This window comes from Pan paniscus, chromosome 13, assembly GCF_029289425.2.
Source record: "Pan paniscus chromosome 13, NHGRI_mPanPan1-v2.0_pri, whole genome shotgun sequence".
In the NCBI taxonomy this organism is placed as follows: Eukaryota; Metazoa; Chordata; class Mammalia; order Primates; family Hominidae; genus Pan; species Pan paniscus.
In genome coordinates, this window is record NC_073262.2 from 104366138 (window position 1) to 104387397 (window position 21260).

Here is a 21260-nt window from a genome sequence, read left to right on the forward strand (position 1 = left end):
AAGACAATGTCCTCAACATGGCAAAAGTGATGTACTAGAGAATTAACCTGAATTCTGGGTCAACACAGTGGGGCAAGGAGTGCAGGAGAGAGAAAGAGAAAGAAAACTTCCTGTTTTCTGACTGTAGGGCCAAACCCAGAAAAAAAATTTGAAATAGGAAAAGTTTATCTGCAACAGTTCCCTCAACTTCCATTCTGCATTCCTTTCTATTCTCCCAGAGACCCCCAGGTACCCAGTATATCTGGACAGTGGCATCCCATCTAGTACTACTGTAACCCATTCCCTCTGTGTTACCCCCTCACTTCCAACCTCTTTGTAGCTGGGCATAGCTAAGAAAAAGAATCAGATTTAATCAACTCATGCTGAGGGATAAGATCTTTTTTTGTCCCCGAGATGGAGTCTTGCTCTGTCACCCAGGCTGGACTGCAGTGGTACAATCTCAGCTCACTGCAACCTCCACCTCCCAGGTTCAAGCAATTCTCCTGCCTCAGCCTCCCGAGTAGCTGGAATTACAGGCACCCACCTGGCTAATTTTTGTATTTTTAGTAGAGATGGGGTTTCACCATGTTGGCCAGGCTGGTCTCGAACTCCTGACCTCATGATCTGCCCTCCTCGGCCTCCCAGAGTGCTAGGATTACAGGAGTGAGCCACCAAGCCCAGCCGGATAAGAGCTTTAACACTCTTATAGTTATCCACAACTTTAAGAGACTACTTGTAAATCCAAATAAATCTCTACTTGATATAATTCTAAGAACTATAATGAGGAAAATAAAAAATTCAGATAGTATACTGGAAGATCTCTTAGGACCAGCAGGGGGAGAAGTGTTGTTTGGAAGTCTAACTTTATGTAGGGTCAACTTTCCCAAAGTTGTTTTTGTTCCTCTGCCATGAATATCCTAAAAGTTCCATTTTCTACTGGAAGCCGCAGGAGCTCTGGGAGTGGTAGGACAGGGCAGGGGCAGTGAGGCTATTGACAAATTGGAAACAGTTTGTAAATTGTTGACTACCTGTGTACACACACACAAAGACAGTGCATAGAAAGAAGTAAACCATAAACTAACAGGTTTTCATTATTTGTGACATAGGAAGAAGAGATAAAGACCTGATGGTTTAATGGTGGGAGAGAGGGGGTTGCAACTTACCTAAACTGAGAAGAGGCCTGAGAATCTGAGATTTGATATCACTTAGTTTTGAATAGAATCGTCTTTCTGTAGTAGCTAACTCGTGGAGACTGGCAATATACCCCATAATGTTTTTATCCACCAAGGCTAGATAGCTATCTTTTCCTGCTGTCACTCTGCTTATATATCCAAGCTGAAACAGAAGAAAACAAAAGGATTAAATATAACATATAATTATGTTAGTAATTTGGTATACTGAAGCTGGCTTATATCAGCTGACAAGAGCTAACTGTTAAATATTCAGAAAATTTGCAAGCAAGTAATTAAACCATTGGCAGCTTGAAAATTGGCCATAGTGAAAATCTGCAAGCACCACAGACTAGGGTTTTTTTTTGGGGGGTTGTCGGGGGTCGCTTTTTTTTAGAGCTGGTTCATCAGTACATCATTGTTATATATGCATATCCAGATCTATACATAACTATACACACCTACTTTCAATTATCTCCAAGATACCTTTCATTTCACATTACAAGTGTTTGGAAACAGACCCCCTGGATATATAAAGATCCAAATGATAGGGATACATGTCTCAGGACCCCTTTCTGAGTAAAATAAGATTAATGAGACCAGGGAGGATCTCTATGCTATATATTAAAATATCTAGGATCTAAGAATTAACCTGCCTTTTGTACAATGAAAAGAGATTTTCTTAAAAAGGGACTTTTTGTCATTTACCCAAGATACCACTGTATAAAAAACATTCCATGTCTTTATTCACATATCCCATTACATCAGGCAGGCAAGCTACAGACCCAATGCACTATTAACATCCCATGGTAACCAAAGACACACACGAGAGCTTCATTCCTTTCATCAGCCTATTTGATCGTCTATCTAGACTGTGAAATCATTCATGGGGAATGTAAAGCCAGGACTGGCAACTACAGACACATCTTGGCCAATGTTGCCTTTAATCTTTAAATTTGTTTTGTTTTGGTAGAGACAGGGTCTTGCTATGTTGCCCAGGCTGGTCTTGAACTGGCCTCAAGTGATCCTCCAGTCTTGGCCTCCCAAAGTTCTGGGATTATAGGGATGAACCATTGTACTTGGTCCCAATGTTACCTTTAGCAAGAAAGATCTTGTCCCCACACATTCATAACTTACTAGCCAGAAAAACAAACACAAAGACTAAAAAACAAAACAAAACAAAACAAAAAAACCCATATGCTATTCTACTTAATAAAAATAAGAAATCCTAGAATATACTAGTTTTGGGGGTTAATTTCCCTGCAGCATGTCACTTTGAGAATGTGAGTTACTTTATGGGGAAAAGAAAGCTAGAAATAAGCCAATGGTTTCAGTTTACAAAAAAGAAGGGAAAACAGAGTGGGAAAGCAGATCAAATAAAAAGGGGATAAACAGTAGGTAAACAGTAGGAAGTAAAATTAAGGCCAAGCAAGGTGGCTGAGGCCTGTAATCCTAGCATTTCAGGAGGCTGAGGCGGGCAGATCACTTGAGGTCAGGAGTTCAAGACCAGCCTGACCAACGTGGTGAAACTCCGTCTCTACTAAAAATACAAAAATTAGCTGGGCGTGGTCGTGGGCACCTGTAATCTCAGCTACCTGGGAGACTGAGGCAGGAGAATTGCTTGAACCCAGGAGGCGGAGGTTGCAATGGGCCAAGACTGTGTCACTGCACTCCAGCCTGGGCAACAGAGCAAGACTCAGTCTCAAAAAATAAATTAATTAATTTAATTAAATTAAAAGTGGAGAAGTGAAGCAGGGAAAAACAGAACACTGTTGGTTGTCTGTTGGGTCTCTCATGGTCTGCCATGAGCCTATCTCAGGCTCTTGCATTGTTACTTCCCACTTAATAGTTAGAAATTCATCTACTCTATTTCTAATTCACCTCGAGGGCTCTACGGCTGCAGTCAGGAAACTTCATAGTAAAATGTACTTTTCAATATTCCTACATGAGGGTGTTAATTCAACAAACATTTATAAAGTATGTACTATGCTCATCAAATATCATCAAAATATTTATAAAGTATGTACTATGCTACAGCAGTGAATGAGATAGCCTAAAATACCTACCCTTCTGAATCTTACATTATAGTAAGGAGGACAGACAATAGACAAAGTGAGTAAATTATATAATGTATTCGATGGTGATAGGCCCTTTGGAGAGAAAAGATAAGGAGTGAAGGGGGCTTGAAAGGAGTTTGCAATTTTAAATAAGGTAGTTAGAGATGCTTACTAATAATTAGCCATACATACAAATAAAAACAAAAACAAAAGACTTCTCATGTGTTACTGAATGTGGGCCTTAGGATCCAATTCCTGTTCACCTTACTACAGGAGAGAAGTACTGGAGTCTTAGAACCACTGTGATTCTCTGGAAGGTTGTCACCTTCTGTAGGGTCCTGTCGGCCACTGTAATATAACCCAGGCTGGAAGTCTTCTGTATCCACTAAAAACAGGGAATAATCCCTGCCTGCAGCTACGCTCCAGACTCCATTTTCACTGCTTATCTGCAACAACAGAAAGATAGTGTCTGTCCAAGATAAAGGCAATCAGAGAGAACTTCGGATTCACAGGAACTGAAACGTTAGGTTGCTTAAATAAGCGTGGTGCAAAGTGAGTCATATCTGAGAGCAAACTTACCCAGCAATTTGCCCAATCAAATGCAGAGCAGGTGCAGGAGTAAGACGGAATCCCTTGTTCAGCTTTTAAATTTAGAACTGTTTTTATAAAAATCTGAAAAATTGGAATTTAAAAAGGAAAAACCACACATCTAATTCTTTATTGTTACTTTTGGAAGTCTGCACAGACTGTATTATAATGAAGAGACCCAGAAACTTCCAGAACCCTACTCTAGAAGTGACAATTAGGACATACCTCTGTCCTTCCACATTTGGCTGTGTGCACAAAAATCGAGGTAAAAGAAAACAAACTAATAAGGCTAAATTCTATTCTGGCCAACTAAACTATTGGGTGCTAAAATTCAGTTTTCCCACTTGGAACTCTACCAGTCCTACGTGACTTTACTGTGCCTACTCCCAGGATGTTAAAACAGGCAGAGCCCCTGAGAAGCCCATCTACAGGGATCCCTTAGACCAGTGGTTCTCAGTGGTCTTTGCAGCAGCAGCAGCAGCCATCACCTGGGAACATGTTAGAAACACAAATTCCCAGGCCCCAGAGCTACTGGGGGAAGGGGAATGGGGAATAGAGTCCAGCACTCGGTCGCTTTTTTTTTTTTTTTTTTTGAGACTCTTTCGCCCAGGCTGGTGTGCAGTGGCGCAATCTCGGCTCACTGCAAACTCCACCTCCCGGGTTCATGCCATTCTCCTGCCTCAGCCTCCCGAGTAGCTGGGACTACAGGTGCCCGCTACCACGCCCGGCTAATTTTTGTATTTTTAGTAGAGACGGGGTTTCACCGTGTTAGCCAGGATGGTCTCGGTCTCCTGACCTCATGATTCGCCCACCTCAGCCTCCCAAAGTGCTGGATTACAGGCGTGAGCTACCGCGCCCAGCCCAGCACTCTGTTTTAACAAGCGCTCCACAGGTGATTCTGATGTATGCAAAAGTTTGAGAACCACTGCCTTTAAATCAATAATTTTCAAACCTCGGGATTCCACACAGTGATTCAGTAGCCACCATGCCAAGGCAGGTCCCAGGGCTCTAGGCCCCCACTCCATCCTTAACCAAAGTAGTTCCTCATTTGTGGGTTTTATGTATGGGATTCCTCATAAGATTTCATTTGGAGAAAGTGTGTTACTGCAAAAACTACTACCTCTAACCTCTAGACCCAGCTTCAGCTCCTAGACTGATAGGCAACACACACACACACACACACACACACACACACACACACACACACACACACACACAAATACACTCTCTAATCTGTTAGATGCTTTGTGTTTAGATAGTTTCAGCACTGACTCCTGGACTGACGAACAACCCCTAATCTATTAGATCCTTAGTATCTAGCTAGGCTCCAAATCATAGGTGATTTTGTGTGTGTGTTGTGTGTGTGTGTGTGTCTACTACTAATTTTATAGCAGTCTTCTTCTGGCATGACATTATGTTCTCAAATTCAGGCTATCCAAATAACGGACTTCCCATTCATTTTGGAAAGGACGCATTACAATTTTTGCAAAAGGAGTCTTCTTCCTAGTCTCAAAACTAATTCAAATCTCACTCTGCCTTCACTTTTAATTCTCACAGATTAATCAGGATGACTTCAAAAATGTTTTTCTCAGCCTTCCTCAAATAAAAAAACCAAGCTCCCAATGATGTCGAAGAGTTATGAAACTAAAATCTTGTAACAAACTATTCTCTTGTTTGACTCTAAAATGTTAAAAAGGAGTTTGATTTTCAGGTCTCCATGCTACATTACAAAGGTTTCCTTAGTATGAATAAGCACACACTTCAAATAAACAAAAAACAAGGAACAATGATTTGCAATATCTTTGTTTGTGATAATGTATCAGAAACTGAATAGCTTACTACTACGATGTTTTATACTGAAAACATTTCAGATTGGAGCTAGAAGTAATAATTGTTCCCTAATGTTTTATTAAGCCTTTTCTTCCCAGTAAAATTAAGTTCACCAAAAGGAAAGGCAGCATGTACAAATCTTAAATAGTGACAGATGCACAGTGCACATTGCATATATGAATTATTGGCATATTTATTAACTGTCACATTCAAATCATATTCCTAAAATTGACGTAATTGCCCTTCTTTAATCTCCATTACTCCAGAGGGAGCATGTCTTGGGATAGGGGAGATATCAGAATCCAACTACATATCTATGACCTCCATATTCCATTCTGTCACATGGAGGGCATCTCTACCAAAAACCCTAAAACTCTTGTTCAAGGAACCAGTACAATTGATGAGAATTTGGTATTTCCTCAGGGTGATGAGGCGGAACACAAAGTGGAGAAACACTGCTACGGAACTTCGTCAAAGAGACTAGAAGCTACCAATCTCTCAATAGCACTACATAAACTAAAACCAATCCATCCAACAGTAAAAAATAAAATAAAATGAAATAAAATTCACCTCTACTTTTAGCTTTACTACAGAAAGTGAAAAGGCTTACAAAAAAAATGTTTTACTACTCTGCATGTTATTTTTAAATGCACACACAAAATTACACCACCAAATAATGTTATGTAAAAGTCAAACAATGGAGAATTCAAAGAGTAGACATTATCTGGTAACGCTGAGAAAACAGCAGAGTCCTAGAAACATGTTTTAAAAGAAAGCACTTTTTCATTTTTTTACTTAAAAAACAAAGAAACTATGAATATTTAATGAACAGTTGAAGCTAAGAAATATAAACACATAAAAAACGGATATTTAGCTTGAAAACACGTGGCTTCCTGTTTTTAAAAATTTTCTTATGAAAACCAAAACAAATTCAGGTTGTATGTATGAAATTCCCCTGATATTTTAAAATAAGAAATGGAGAAGTATAAGGTGTTACAGCTAAGAATTGTGGAATAAGTTGCTAGCAAGTTCACAAAAGTACCTTTGCAAGACGAGGAACTGTTGTTGGAAAATCGGAATGCCCAAGTTGACCAAAGGTATTGCTACCCCATGAGTAAACCTATCAAAAAAACACAGAAAAGTAGCTAAGCGTTGTGAATCTGATTTTGCACATCAACTCTGAACCTTTATAATAATTAACATATATACACGAATACCAACAATTATACATTAAGTACTTATATTAGTCTTTCACTCTTTAACAGATATTAAGGAAATTCATTTTTAAACAAGACCAGAGATAATGCGCAAATAGAGTCTTGGTACATAAGAAGACAGAGTCCAAAAATTAGCTGGGCATGGTGGTGCATGCCTGTAATCCCAGCTACTTGGTAGGCTGACGCAGGAGAATCGCTTGAACCCGGCAGGCAGAAGTTGCAGTGAGCCAAGATCGTGCCACTGCATTCCAGCCTAGGCAATATGAGCAAAACTCGGTATCCAAAAAAAAAAAAAAAAAAAAAGAAAAAAGAAAAGAAGAAGAAGGCAGAATTGAGGAGTCAACAATAACAATAACTAACACTTTTCAGGTGCTTACTAACTGCCAGACATTGTTCTTAACACTTTCTGTATATTAATTGATGATTCATTCTCACAACAATCCTAACAAAAATAAATAAATAAGGAAACCCAGAGAGGTTAATTTACCCATGGTCACAAATTCATATGTAAGAGGCAGGATTTAATCCCAGGAATTATCGTATACTGCCTCTTTTAGAGAAAGCAATAAAAACATTAAGTGATATAGAGGAAGAGTAATCATGATTTCCTACTCTGTAGATAAAAGTACTATGGAATGAACAGAAAACCTTTCATACATGAAGAGTTACTGTAAGAGAAACACAAGTACCTACACGCCACTACAGAAAAAGAAACTAGATTGCAATGACTAGGTTTAAAATGTTTGTTTATTCTGATTATGAAAGTAATTCACGGTCATTGTACAAGACTGTGACAGTACAAAAATAAAAATAGAAATAAAGTGAAATCACTGATCAACCACTTGGTGGCACCTACTCTTTTGCACATCAGTAAGTATAGATCTGTAACATCATTGTTAATAACTATCTAGAACTCTACTGTGCATATACTTTAACAAATTACCTACTGAATTAAGTTCTTTCCAATTCCTTTTTTTTTTTGGAAGCAGAGTCTCAATCTTGTCACCCAGGCTGGAGCACAATGGCGCGATCTTGGCTCACTGCAACCTCCGCCTCCCAGATTCGAGCAATTCTCCTGCTCAGCCTTCCAAGTAGCTAGGATCACAGGCGTCTGTCATCACGCCCGGCTAACTTCTGTGTTTTTAGTAGAGATGGGGTTTCACCATGTTGGCCAGGCTGGTCTTGAACTCCTGACCTCAGGTGATCCGCCCACCTCAACCTCCCAAAGTGCTGGGATTACAGGCATGAGCCACCACACTCAGCCTCCAATTATTTAATATTAAAAAGGATAGGAAAAATCCTTGAATACATATATTCATGTATCTATTTGCTTAGGATAACTTCCTAGGCAAAGACTATGCCATTCTGATTTTTGATACATACTGACAAACTCTCTTCCAGCAAGGTCCAGTTTACATTCCTGCCTGCACTGCACGCACATTTTCTCCCACATCCTAATCAATGCTCAGCATTGAATGTAATCCTTAGGTTTGCATAGGTTAATCTCATAGGTGAGAAAAACACTGTACTGTTGTTTTTTAATTTAAATGTATTTGCTAAATGATCATCTTTTCATTTATTGCTGGCCATTTCTACTTCTTTTATGATGAAAATATAAATATCCTTTTGACAATTTTTATCCTTTGACAATTGTTCCTTTATATATAAGTGCAGCAACACTTTATCACATATGTTGCAGATATTTTTACCCAGTTTGTTACGTATTTTCATTTTGTTTACAGTGTTTTATTTGCTGTTCGGGACTGTTGAATTATCATATTGACAAACATATCTTACTTTCTAATTTCCAGTTTTGATGTTATGTCTTTTTCTATGCCTAAAAGACTCATCTTAATTTGTTCATACACACACACGCACACATACACACAGTTCTAGTTTTTAATGACATCATTAATACACCCAGAATTAGAATATGTATAGCCATCTTAGTTTTCTCCTACAAATACGAAGCCATACATTTACTACATTTACCGGATACTCAAGTCTTGTTTTCCCAACTGAATGGAAACACCCACTTTTATATCTTAAATTCTCATATATACTTGAGATTATTTCTAGCTGACAGGCATATTTCTGTTGCATTGATCTGTTTAATTTTATAATATATAAGGATAAATCTCTCTTTTTACCTGGCTCACCTATGTTTATTCTTCTAAAGTAATTTTGGGATTATTTTATCAAATTGTAAATATTACACTGGAATATTTTGGGGACTGTACTGAATTTTCACTGTGCTGATTAATGATTTAAGAGAGAAATGACATTTTTACAACTGACGCATCTCATCCAAAAATAAAACCTCTCCCTTTACTACTGCTTTCATGACCCTTCAAAAGAGTTCTAAAGTTTGCATCATATGGGTTATATGCATTTTATACTTATTCCTACTTCCTTAACACTTTTGGTGTAGTTCTGAGCAGAATTTCCTCGAGTATGTTTTGTTTTATTGTATGTATACAATAAAGCCAGTAATTTTTATTTTGTAACTGACCTCCTTCCGAATCTCTCATTTTTAAGTCTTTTGAATGAATCATGTTAAAAACAGTAAATTCCCCTTTTTCTTTCCTAATATTAATATTTATACAAGTTATGTTAGTTTTTTGGCTAGCCTAGTATGTGAAATGTGCAATCAAATCAAATATTAAAAGGGCTTCGAATCCTTTATTGGCTTCTTAAAAAGATAAAGGAATTGGTGAAGCACCATTATCGAAATATGAATATATTTAATATTAACTTATTGCAGATGAGCAGTCTGGGTTTTAAAAAAAAACTTAAAACAACTTCTTTATGTTTATGTACATGGGTATGGTTTTTAGTAATGCTAGAGGTCACTTTCAGGTCCCACAGTTTTAAAGAAAAATGACTTTATTTTCTTAGTGTTTTACTATGTATCTTCTTTGTAACAAATAAAAATTCACCAATACCCTGGAAAATCTGGGGTTCTCTTTTTAGGTGAGAACACATTATAGAAAGCTCCTAAATCAGGGAGAAAAGTGTTTAAATCCAAGCTCTACTGTTACGTATGTGTGACTTTAGACAAGTTACATAATTTCTCTTACTCCACTTCCCTCGTCTGTAAAGTGGAAATAATACCATACAAAATATTGGAAAGCTAAAATGAGATACGGTTATCATTGCCTGACATATAGCAGATAATCAACAAATGAGGGTCCAACAATGTCATGTTGGCCTTCCATGAAAATAAGGTAAGCATTTAATAGTTTGCCTCCTACCTGGGATTTCGCAGTAAGTGCAAGAGAATGGTAACCACCTGCCTCCAGATGGATTACTTCTTTGCCATCCAGACATTTTACACACAACGGTTGAAGCCTTAAAAAGAAACACACAGGCACACAAAGTCAAAGTATTCTCAGCAAGAATCATAGCCTTTCTCAAATTATAAAGTGCTGTCGTGTAAAAATAAACATTTCTAAAGAAAACATTAAAATAAACATAATGGATATATGGTCAATCTGCTCCTAAATATCATAAATAATTTTTGGAAGGTTTTAACCTTTGTCTATCAATCACTAATTAATCCCCATAATTTAGAATCTGTTAAGAATCATAAAACTACAAATGATTCTTTATAGCAAAAAGTATACTTAGGATACAATAAAAAATAACCACAGAAGGAAGGTAATTTTTAAATTAATTCCAGTTGCCTTCACTCTACTATGAATAGAGACATTTATATTAACTCATTACTTTAGATGATCATTCCAATTACTCACTTAAAAACTTCCCAATATCTAATTTGTTAATATCGTAACAGTTTCTAATAAACAAAATGCCAGTTTTACCCTAATATATGTGAATAGACATAGTCTGATGTTTGAATTATAGTTATTTTGGCAGTGGCAGAGACATCTTTCAGGTTAAAAAACAAAACAAAACAAAACAAAACTGTTGGCTCTTATCTTTTCCTATGTGACAGGTGGGGGCCTCTTTTTCATCAATTAAAAATCTGAGCCATTCCTGTCTTCCAGTGAAATATAATCTTATCCCAACACCCCTTTCTGTACTCCAAGATGAACACACATTTAAGAAGATATGGAAAAGTGCACCATGGATACTTAAGTCTTTTACTGCTTTTTTTTTCTTCTCCTTTTTTTTTTTTGAGATAAGAGTTTCATTCTTTTGCCCAGGCTGAAGTGAAGTGGCACAATCTCAGCTTACTGCAACCTCTGCCCTTCCCAGATTCAAGCGATTCTCCTGCCTCAGCCTCCTGAGTAGCTGGAATTATAGGAGCCCACCACCATGCCCAGCTAATTTTTGTATTTTTAGTAGAGACTGGGTTTCGCCATGTTGGCCAGCCTGGTCTCAAACTCCTGACCTCAGGTGATCCACCTGTCTCAGTCTTCCAAAGCACTAGGATTAAAGGTGTGAGCCACCACGCCCGGCCAAGTCCTTTACTGTTAAGAACAAATTCAAGAGTAAAGTGACAGCTTTTTATCAGAGTTAATGGTGTGTAATAATCTGAAGCTAGAAGAGCCCAGATTTCCTCTATGAGGAAAGTGAGATTTAGAGACCTTCCCAGGAGAGAGATTATTGGTTTAAGCCAACTTGTATCAGTAAATGTTGGTAGCGCTTACCTAGGCAGAACATCGCCGTGCCCCAGCTGCCCTTCCTTCCCTTTCCCCCAGGTCCACACTTCTGTTCTCAGAGAAGGCAGGAGCGCATCTGCTTCTCCACTGTATGTGGGGGTCAGAACCACTGTCCTCGTTTTCACCCGTGCAGCCTTTCTTAAGAGCCTGGGGGAAACTGAAAACCAACCAGACGTGGGGTGAAGGAGTGGGAGTCCAGAGGGTAAGAAAACATATCATTTGGACAAACTTAAGATTTTCAAAAACATACGCCACCAATGGTATTTTTGAAGGATATTCTAGAGGCTCTCTGTAGAAAAGGGGACCTGTTAGTCAAATGAAATTGGTAAATACTCACTGCTACAATCTATCCTCCCACTACCTCCTCTGCAGAGATTCACACACACATTAGCACACACTGAAGGTGGTGACAAATCCTGTAAATAAAAGCCCTGTTTAAATATGTTTAACCCAGCTGGAATTCCAAACATTTAGCCACAGAAACCTTTTCTGTACAACATCTAGTGACATCCTATAGAACTTGTATTCTAAAGAATATGCTGAACAAAATACTATACTAAGGCTGACAAATACTTTTCTCATTTGAAAACAAAAATTAACGAGCCAGGCAAAGTGGCTGTAGTCCTAGCTACTCAGGAGGCTGAGATGGAAGGATTCCTTGAGCACAGGAGTTTGAGGTTATAGTGTGTTATGACTACATCTGTGAATACCCACCGCACTCCAGCCTGGGCAACATAGCAAGACACTGTCTCTTTTTTTTTTCTTGAGACAGAGTTTCGCTCTTGTCATCCAGGCTGGAGTGTAATGGCATGATCTCGGCTCGCAGGAACCTCTGCTTCCTGGGTTCAAGCGATTCTCCTGCCTCAGCCTCCTGAGTAGCTGGGATTACAGGCATGCACCACCATACCCAGCTAATTTTTGTATTCTTAGTAGAAACAGGGTTTTGCCATACTGGCCAGGCTGTTCTCAAACTCCTGATCTCAAGTAATCCTCCTGCCTTGGCCTCCCAAAGTGCTGGGATTACAGGTGTGAGCCACTGTGCCTGGCTCCCATCTCTTAAAACACAAAAAGCCTTTCTAAGTCAAGGTCTAAGTTGAAATATATTATGAATAATTGTAATAAAGAATTCATTTTAGCTATAAAATGTAAACATTTCTGAGACGGGAAAAAGATTATGAAAGGGATATACTAAAAAGCTTTTGTACTTGCCTATTTCAAATTATTTTACAGAGATGTTAAAAAATGTTTTAAAAGAACATTGCCATCTTTTATAGTGTTCAAAATTACATCAAACACACACAACACTATGTGAATAGTGTTTGATGCCAGGATAAGATTTGAAGAAAATCATCAAATGTCACTCAGTAGAGACTTAGTCATTAAGTCATTAACTTGTGGGCCACAAGAAAGTGATCATCACTGCCTAATATCAACATCTTTTCTGGTGAATGTATCGTTTCTATGCATACGGAGACTCAAATAAACCTACTTGAAGATTCCTCAAGGATGTACTCCAGATAATTCTTAGAGAGGGGGAAAAGAGTACATGTAAAATTTTTCGAAAGATACTTTAGGTTACTAAGTAAAATTTAACCATAGGATATAAGTCTATTAGTGGGATTCATGATGTAATGATATGAAAAAATATTCCACATTTGTAGTTCAAACAGATTGCAAATATATTTATATACTTAAAATGCTAAAGGACACTTAAGAATAAGAAAAGTTTGGTGCAAGATTCTCCTTCAGACTTAATAGAGATCATAGGCCTTCTTATACATCATATATATTATATATATATACATATATATTCACATTAATCATGACTTAAGTTTTATTTGTGTAGAGGAAAATCTGGTGGTAATGAGAATTAAGAGTGGCACAAGAGTGTTCAGTAAGTAGAACAAGGGGAGAAACAGGTGCAGAGTAAAAAAGGTAAGTTTTAGTACAGTCTAGAATTCCTAACTTTTGAGCTTTGCACAAAATCATGTAAACCAGGAGTTGGTCAATTATAGCCCATGGGCCAAACAGGGCCTACCATATGTTTTTGTAAATAAAGTTTTGTTGGGATATAGCTTCACTCATTCATTACATATTGTCTCTGGCTGCTTTTACATAACCACAGCGTAGCTGAGTAGTTGTCACAGAGACAGGATGTCCTACAAACCTTAAAATATTTCTCTTTGGCTCTTTACAGAAAAAGTCTGCCAAATCCTGGTCTCATCAAATGCTTCTCAGACTTTAGTGTGCATACTAATCACCTGGGGGACCTTGCTCTAATGCATGTTTTGATTCAGTAAGTCGAGAGTGGAACCTGAGAGTCTGCGTTTCTAACAAGTTCCCAGATGCTGCTGATGCTGCTGGTCTGCAGGCCACTCTTGAGAAGCATAAGTCCAGATGGCTGAGACTGCTGAACTGATTGAGAAAAGGAGAAGAACCAACTGCATAATATTCTAAAAAGTTTATTGCCTATGGTCTCAGCAAATGAAATTTTCTCTTCTTGAAGCTTAAGAATTCTCTCCTCTTTCAAGTCAAGTACAGTAATTCACTTATCCAATGGTCGCATCTCCAACCTCATCGATCTGGAGTATAGGTCCCAATTAGGAAATAAGAAGGGTACTGTAACACTCCAGAACAATAAAATAAGATTCACAATAAGGTTCATAAGCAGGAGCAAACATCAAGAAAAAGTGACGTTCTAACTTTATAGTGATATCTAAAGCAGATAAACATGTAACTTTCTTTTAAAACCACCATTAAATAAATTTTCACATTTGAATATGTCAGCTTCATAATTAGGACAGCTTTTTTAATAATACAGCATGCGATGTCAGGAGCATCCTGGATTCCCCAAAAGTCAATTCACAAAACCTAGTTATTTCCTTACCTTGTGACAACAATCCAGGGAGGGAGAGTCTTCGACTGCCTCCCTCTGTTTCTTCTTCTCTGATATCCACAAGACTTGAACTTTTCTTTCCTTGCATTGATTCCTGTTTAACCTGTTCTTCCCTGCTATCTTTCAAACCTTCAGGGCCAATGGCACTACTGCCTGCCTGAGCTCCAGTTTCACAAGGGGTTGTACTATAAAAGTTCATAACTTTCTTCAGTGACAAGGCACCAGCTTCATAAGTAGCAGCCACTCTCACACCAACAGCAGATGCACAAGAGACCACCAGGCTGTTTAGGGCTGAGGTGCTTGTGGTAGGCGGGCTGTGGAGATTAGGAATTGCTTCTTCTAAAAGAGGCTAAAATATACACACATAAAAAATTATATAAAAATATAATCCCTTATGCAACAAGCAATCAATAAAAAGAAAGGCTAATATCCATCGCTATTTGCATGTAAGAATCTAAAACGACAGAAGTTCTCTTCATCTTCAACTAAAGGTATTCTCTTCTTGATCATGGAGTTAACACATTAAATGGAAATGAGTACTCAAAATACAGTTCCTTTTCCAAAGTACTTCCTTTTGTCTAGATGTTGTGTTTTTCTATGGTATTTCAAAATAAGCCTCGGCTGCTTTTATAAAATTAAACACAGTAAAAAGGGAGGGAGAAGAAAAGGCATGGAAAACACTGCCTTTAATGCCAAGTGCACTGTGACAGCCCTGGACAGAAGATGGAAAAAATGCAAATTTCATTATTGATCCCTTTCAGGAAAATTTATACAGACTACTACCTAGAAGTGGCAGGAAAAAAATTAGATTTTATGAAGAAAAAAAAAAGCTTTCCCTGAAATGCTTTATAAATTGAAATTTAGATATAGCATATAGAGATGGAAAAATAAGTTATACCTGTAACCTATCATCTCCCAAATTATGCTCAACTCGAGTGCCTTTACTGGCTCAATGAGTTATTTTCTATGACCCAGGGGCTAGACAAGCTGTAGGATTACCTTTGCTCTTGCTACCACAAATGGCAAATGTGGTAGGTTAATAATTAAACATTTGGAACCAGTGTTCTTAGTGTGATTCTAGAAGTGTACTAGAAAGTCAAACTAAAGTTTTCTGATATCTTAATGAAAAAATCAGTTGAAATTTACTCTAAGCTGTCAAACATCATTGTTCCCTAAAAAGGAAGGTCATTAAATGTACCTACCAAACACATAAAAAAGCTTTCAGCTCATCAGCATAGATCATATTGAAAAATTTGCTTCTTATTGTACCCAAAGATCTCAAAGGGAATATACACATTCCTTCATTTGTCCTAAACTAAAATACAAACATAATGTGTGTGTGTGCGTGTGTGTGTGTGTGTGTGTTTGTATATTTTAACATTGGCTTCTGACTTCCTAAAGGAAATAATTCCTGGTACCTAGCGAAGTGCCTGACATGTAAGTACTCAAAACATTTTGTTGAATTAAACGCTAAATTCAAATGAGCTATTTCCATGCAAATTAGTCTGTAAATAGTCAATAAACAAATATACTTAATAAAACGAAAAAGAAATACAAAGCCTATTACTTCTTTGGTGATACAGCTCCCACGATAGCTTGTTCAGAAGAACTAGTGTCACTATGTCCACTTTTTGTTTACAAAGGCTCCTTACATAAGCAGTGATGGTATTTAGAGGTAACTATTTTAGGGGGTTCTTAACCACTAGGTACAGCAAAGTCACAAAACTCTACCTTATATAAACCTTGAACTACTGTTCTAACTGGCTCCTTCTACTTAATTATATTTAAAAATATAGTAATAAGCCCTCCCCTACAAAAAACATAATTAGCAATTTTGATGAAATATATAATTTTAGGAGTTCCAGTCAACCAGTAATACTTTGGTTTATTTCCCAAGTGAGAGAGTCTCAGTTATATCTCGCCAGAAGAGAAAAAACTTGCCCTAAAACAAATAAATTCCTTGTGAATTAGCTGTATGATTGAGATGTTATTTACAAAGAATAAATTAAATGTAATAGAAACACACATTTAATTTAAATAAATTAAATTTAATGCAATAGAAACACACACATTGTTACTAGCATAAGTAACAAAAACTTCCAATGTTTAACAAAGTAAGTAAAATGTGATAAGCATGTACAGTCTAAGAATTTTCTACATGCATTCTTGTTAAACTACTACTTTTGCTTTGTTCAGACTTTATAATACCTTTCTCCAAACAGCTTATCCTTGATTTTTTTAAAAATTCAAATACCCACAAGTTTCAGTGAATAGATTGTGAAATAAAGACTACTTCTAAAAATACCTTCATGTTCACATTCTGACAGAGTAAACAATAAGAATCGAGAATCAAGAGGCTATGTGGTTTCAAAAACCTAAAAAGAAACACTGCAGGACAGATCTTTTATGATTATGATCTTTTGTTTTGTTTTCTTACAGTTTTGGTAAAGCAAAATCAAAAGGCCACACTAAGAGTAAAACACAGAAATAATCCTTTTAAAACAATTTAGTTTAAGCGGGAACTCAAACTTTACCATGTGCTACTGATAAACAACTTTTGTTCATTCTACCACAAATCTTCAAAATGAAAATAGTTTTAATAAGATATATAAAATAGGCTGGGCATGATGGCTCATGCCCGTAATCTTAACACTTTGGGAGGCTGAGGTGGGAGGATTGCTTGAGCTCAGGAGTCTGAGATGAGCCTGGGCAACAGGCTCTACTCTACTTAAAAATAAAATCAGCAGGTGTGGTGGCATGTGTATAGTCCCAGCTACTTGGAAGGCTAAAATGGGAGGATCGCTTGAACCTGGGAGATCAAGGCTGCAGTGAGCCACAATCGCATTACTGCACTCCAGCCTGGGTGACAGAGCAAGACCGCATCTCAAAAACAAACAAACAAAAAGATAAAATATTAGCCACCTCTTCAAATTAAGCCCAGTAAGGACCACAGCTATAATTGAAAAAAACTGAAACATGTAATTGCCTGTAAGTTTTAAATCTGCCTACAATTGAAGGATCTGCCACAAAACAATCTTCCCTGTTAAAGAAGGAAAATACTTTTCTCTACAGAATTCTGAAGAGTGTTACAAACACAAGTAAGAAGAATCTTTGTGAATCTCTAGTTATATTAAACTATTCAGGGCCCACCAAAATTCAGTACTTTAGCCATAGAAAAAAAGTACTAGCAAGAAAAAAAAAATGAAATGCTCCTACTTATAAAACAAGCCCAACATGACACCTTTCAATATCATAAAGGGCCAGAACAAACATAAAGAGTGATTTTGAATTAATCCAGGTTCTTTCCTTTATCTAGGCTTGCCTGATAAAACAAAATTATAATCAAACTCAAAAAATAAAAAATGCTACCAAGCCTTACTCATTTTAAAGTTTCTAAAGAAAAGCCCATACAGTTCAACTCTAGACACACTTTTATTTTATAAAATTGAGCAGGTACCTGAGATGGCATTGGCTTTTCACCATGCTCTGAGTCCTCTCTTACTGAATGATCTGACAGTTTCCGTAGGTATTCATTGACTGCTTGGGTGTCAGGGTATGATGGTATGTTTCTGGCAGAGGAAATTTCAGTTGTTCCCATGACATTTTGTTGAGAGGACATGGCATCGCTGCTTGTGATCTGAGCACTTACTGCATTCAGTTCAGTAGCAACAGACTGATCATTTGCTACGAGAGTGTTCTCAAATACTTCTTCCTGCCTGTCAAGGGTTTCAGTGGAGGGGCTGAGAGCAGTGCTGGCATGGTCTTCTGCCTGAGATTCTGTCAGTGTCACACCTAATGGGCAACAATGACTGTCTGATATAATCACATGGTCTTCTTTGTCAGTCATAGTAATCAAGAGCTGGCTGCACTGGTTGCATCGTTCTGGGACTGGCTTCAGATCCTGGGAAGGGAGGCACTGTACAAGGGCTAAGCTGTGGAAAGCACCACAGGCAACTTGAAGCACCACTCGCCCAGCAAGATGTTCTACCTTTTGTGGCTTTGTCACTGGGAAGGCAGTGGTAATGAGACCCAACTGACAACCGGTACCCCATGCCCAAATCTCTCTGCTTATTGACAATGCCAGAGTGTGCTCCTCGCCACATGCCAACTGTAAAATCCTGACTGCTAACAAAGGGCTGGCCTCAGAATCAGCAATGCTGACAGGATTTGGTTCCGGCACATACTGCTGGTTGGCTACTGCACACTGGCCAGCAGAATTCTCTCCCCACATGTACGCGACACCATTGTCTGTCACTGCTCCACTATGGAAGCTTCCTGTTGCCACAGTAACAACATATTGCCCAACCAGGGCATTTTCTAGAATGGGGCTACTTGGACAAATCTCCACTGGTCCACTTCTCCAGGGAAGAGTCCCAAAGCTGTAGACCTCACCATCTGAAGGTTAAAAAAAAAAAAAAAAGAAAAAAGAAAGGGTTAGTGAATTAACTAAAAATTTTAACAGCAAACTTTTAGTCCCCTCTAGATTTAACCAAATTGGATTTTCTTTTTAAATTTTCAAAAGCAGTTGTAGAAATCTGGTTCAAGCACACAGTATTTCACATTAATTCATCTTTTTAAAAATGACTCTTTTTAATATTCTGCACTATAGTGAGAATTTCTACAAAGTGCAGGAGGCTAATCCTTTCCTTCAGCCTCATCCTACAAACTCCTCACATCAATCCACTCCTAACGGCCATCATCCAGGCTATTATAGAAACAGATTCCAAGTGTTCAAAGGCAAAATAAATAACCATGTTAAGATAAAATAAGCAAAAAAATAAGACAAAACAGACACATTCACTAATATCTACAATTCACTACTACTAAACAAGTTGGAACAGCAAAAAATTATGCAATGGCTTAAAAATATTAGCGATTCATTTTGGCCAAAACTAAGAAATTAACTTTATGCCTCTAGGCTGTACAGGAAGCACCAGTTCTTAACAAGACATGGCTGTCTTCACTTTGTATGTCACATTATATATAGTTTTGAGATGTTACATAAATATACAGGTTGAGTATCACTTATCCAAAATGCTTGGGACCAGAGGTGTTTTGGATTTCAGGTCCAGGTTTTGGAATATTTGCCTTATGCTTACTGACTGAGCATCCCAAATCTGAATGTTCCAATGAGCATTTCCTTTGAGCACCATCACATGAGCACTCAGAAAGTTCTGGATTTTGGATCATTTTAGATTTCAGATTTTTTAATGTGGGATGCTCACCCTGGACTTTATGTACTAGATACTAGCTAGTCTTTCTGAGGTGAGATTTGTTTAAAAAGCAAATCAGCTTCTTCTCTGAAAAAACATCAAATGGCAGACGAAGCTAGGGCAGCAGGAGGGCCCAGAGGCCCCAGGGACCCTGGGATGGGGAACCACAGTGACTTCCATGGAGGCTTGGGCAGTGGCATCTGGGGCCAGGGTCGGGGCCACAGAGCTCAAGGAGGCAAGGCTGAGGATAAGGAGTGGACACCCATGACCAAGCTGAGCTGCCTGGTCAAAGACACGAAGATGAAGTCCTGGTGAAAACCTATCACTTCTCCCTGCCCATCAAGGAGTCTGAGATCATTGACTTTTTCCTGGGGACCTCTCTCAAGGATGAGGTTTTGAAGATTGTGCCAGTGCAGAAGCAGACGCGCACTGGCCAGCACACCAGATTCCAGGTGTTTGTTGCCACTGGGGACTACAATGGCCACTTGCCCCAAGGAGGTGGCCACTGCCATCCAAGGGACTATCATCCTGGCCAAGCTCTCCAATGTCCCCGTGCACAGAGGCTACTGGGGGAACAAGATCAGCAAGCACCACGCAGTCCCTTGCAAGGTGACAGGCTGCAGTGGCTTTGTGCTGGTGCGCCTCATCCCTGCACCCAGAGGCACTGGCATTCTCTTAGCCCTAGTGCCCAAGAAGCTGCTGATGATGGCCAGTATCGATGACTGCTACTCCTCAGCCAGGGGCTGCACTGCCACCCTGGCCAACGTCACCAAGGCCACCTATGATGCCATCTCCAAGACCTACAGCTAACTGGCCCCCAACCTCTGGAAGGAGACTATATTCACCAAGTCTCCGTATCAGGAATTCACTGGCCACCTCGTCAAGACCCACACCAGAGTCTCCAGACAGAGGACCCAGGCTCCAGCTGTGGCTACAACATAGGGTTTTTATACAAGAAAAATAAAGTGAAGTAAGCCTAAAAAATGTTAAAAATAAAAAGCAAATCATCACAACAGAACAAAGCAAAAAAGCAAATGAACCTGTCAGAATAACTGGCTAGCTTTAGAATTAATGAAAGGCCCAGTGAGTTGGGTATATAAATAACTTATGTATGTCCAGCTATGCTACCAAGTCTTAATTTTACTGTAGTATTGTGGGAGCTTGGGAGCAGGTACACATAAGCTATGCTGGCTAAAAATTCAATGAAACAAAGACTTGGCTACGGGTTTTAAAAAATACTGAGCCAAGCCCACTATCCTTTCTTTTCCATATGACCAGAGATTTATGATTTTTTTTTAATTAATGAAGAAATAAGCACTGTTTTTTTTCTCATAAGGCAGCAATTGAGTTGATGATGAAAACATGCAAACTTTATCTTTGACCTATTACACATGGCAGATACAGGTATACACTCAAGTTAACTCATCACATCATCTATATACGTAAGGACTCAATAGTGGCTAGAGGGAAGATATGTGCATTTATTAGGAAATGTATAGTCTGGATCAAGAATACTGACATGAGAAAATAAGCTCACTGGTTAAGCTCTTTTAAACTTTGTTTCCTAATACAACAGTATACTTGAAAAAGCTCACCAAGTCTTTCAATTAACATTATTCCACTAGAAAGAGCAATACTGCAAAGAAATGGATATTTAGATCCCCCTCCTTAAAAAACAAAAAC

The 21260-nt window shown here is 38.3% G+C and overlaps 1 protein-coding gene across 3 annotated transcripts in view; it reads right to left on the minus strand.

The window, feature by feature from the left end:
- ALS2 (alsin Rho guanine nucleotide exchange factor ALS2) overlaps positions 1 to 21260 on the minus strand; it is an 81723-nt gene that overhangs the window by 42561 nt on the left and 17902 nt on the right. For all 3 annotated transcript variants that reach the window (XM_008974197.4, XM_034954807.2, XM_008974196.5), the window contains 7 exons: positions 17822 to 18759; positions 14356 to 14713; positions 11457 to 11625; positions 10095 to 10191; positions 6666 to 6743; positions 3469 to 3651; positions 1143 to 1314 (listed from right to left, as the gene is read on the minus strand). In XM_008974197.4, coding sequence (XP_008972445.2) covers positions 1143 to 1314; positions 3469 to 3651; positions 6666 to 6743; positions 10095 to 10191; positions 11457 to 11625; positions 14356 to 14713; positions 17822 to 18759 — 1995 coding nt within the window. The remainder of the gene's footprint in view (positions 1 to 1142; positions 1315 to 3468; positions 3652 to 6665; positions 6744 to 10094; positions 10192 to 11456; positions 11626 to 14355; positions 14714 to 17821; positions 18760 to 21260) is intronic.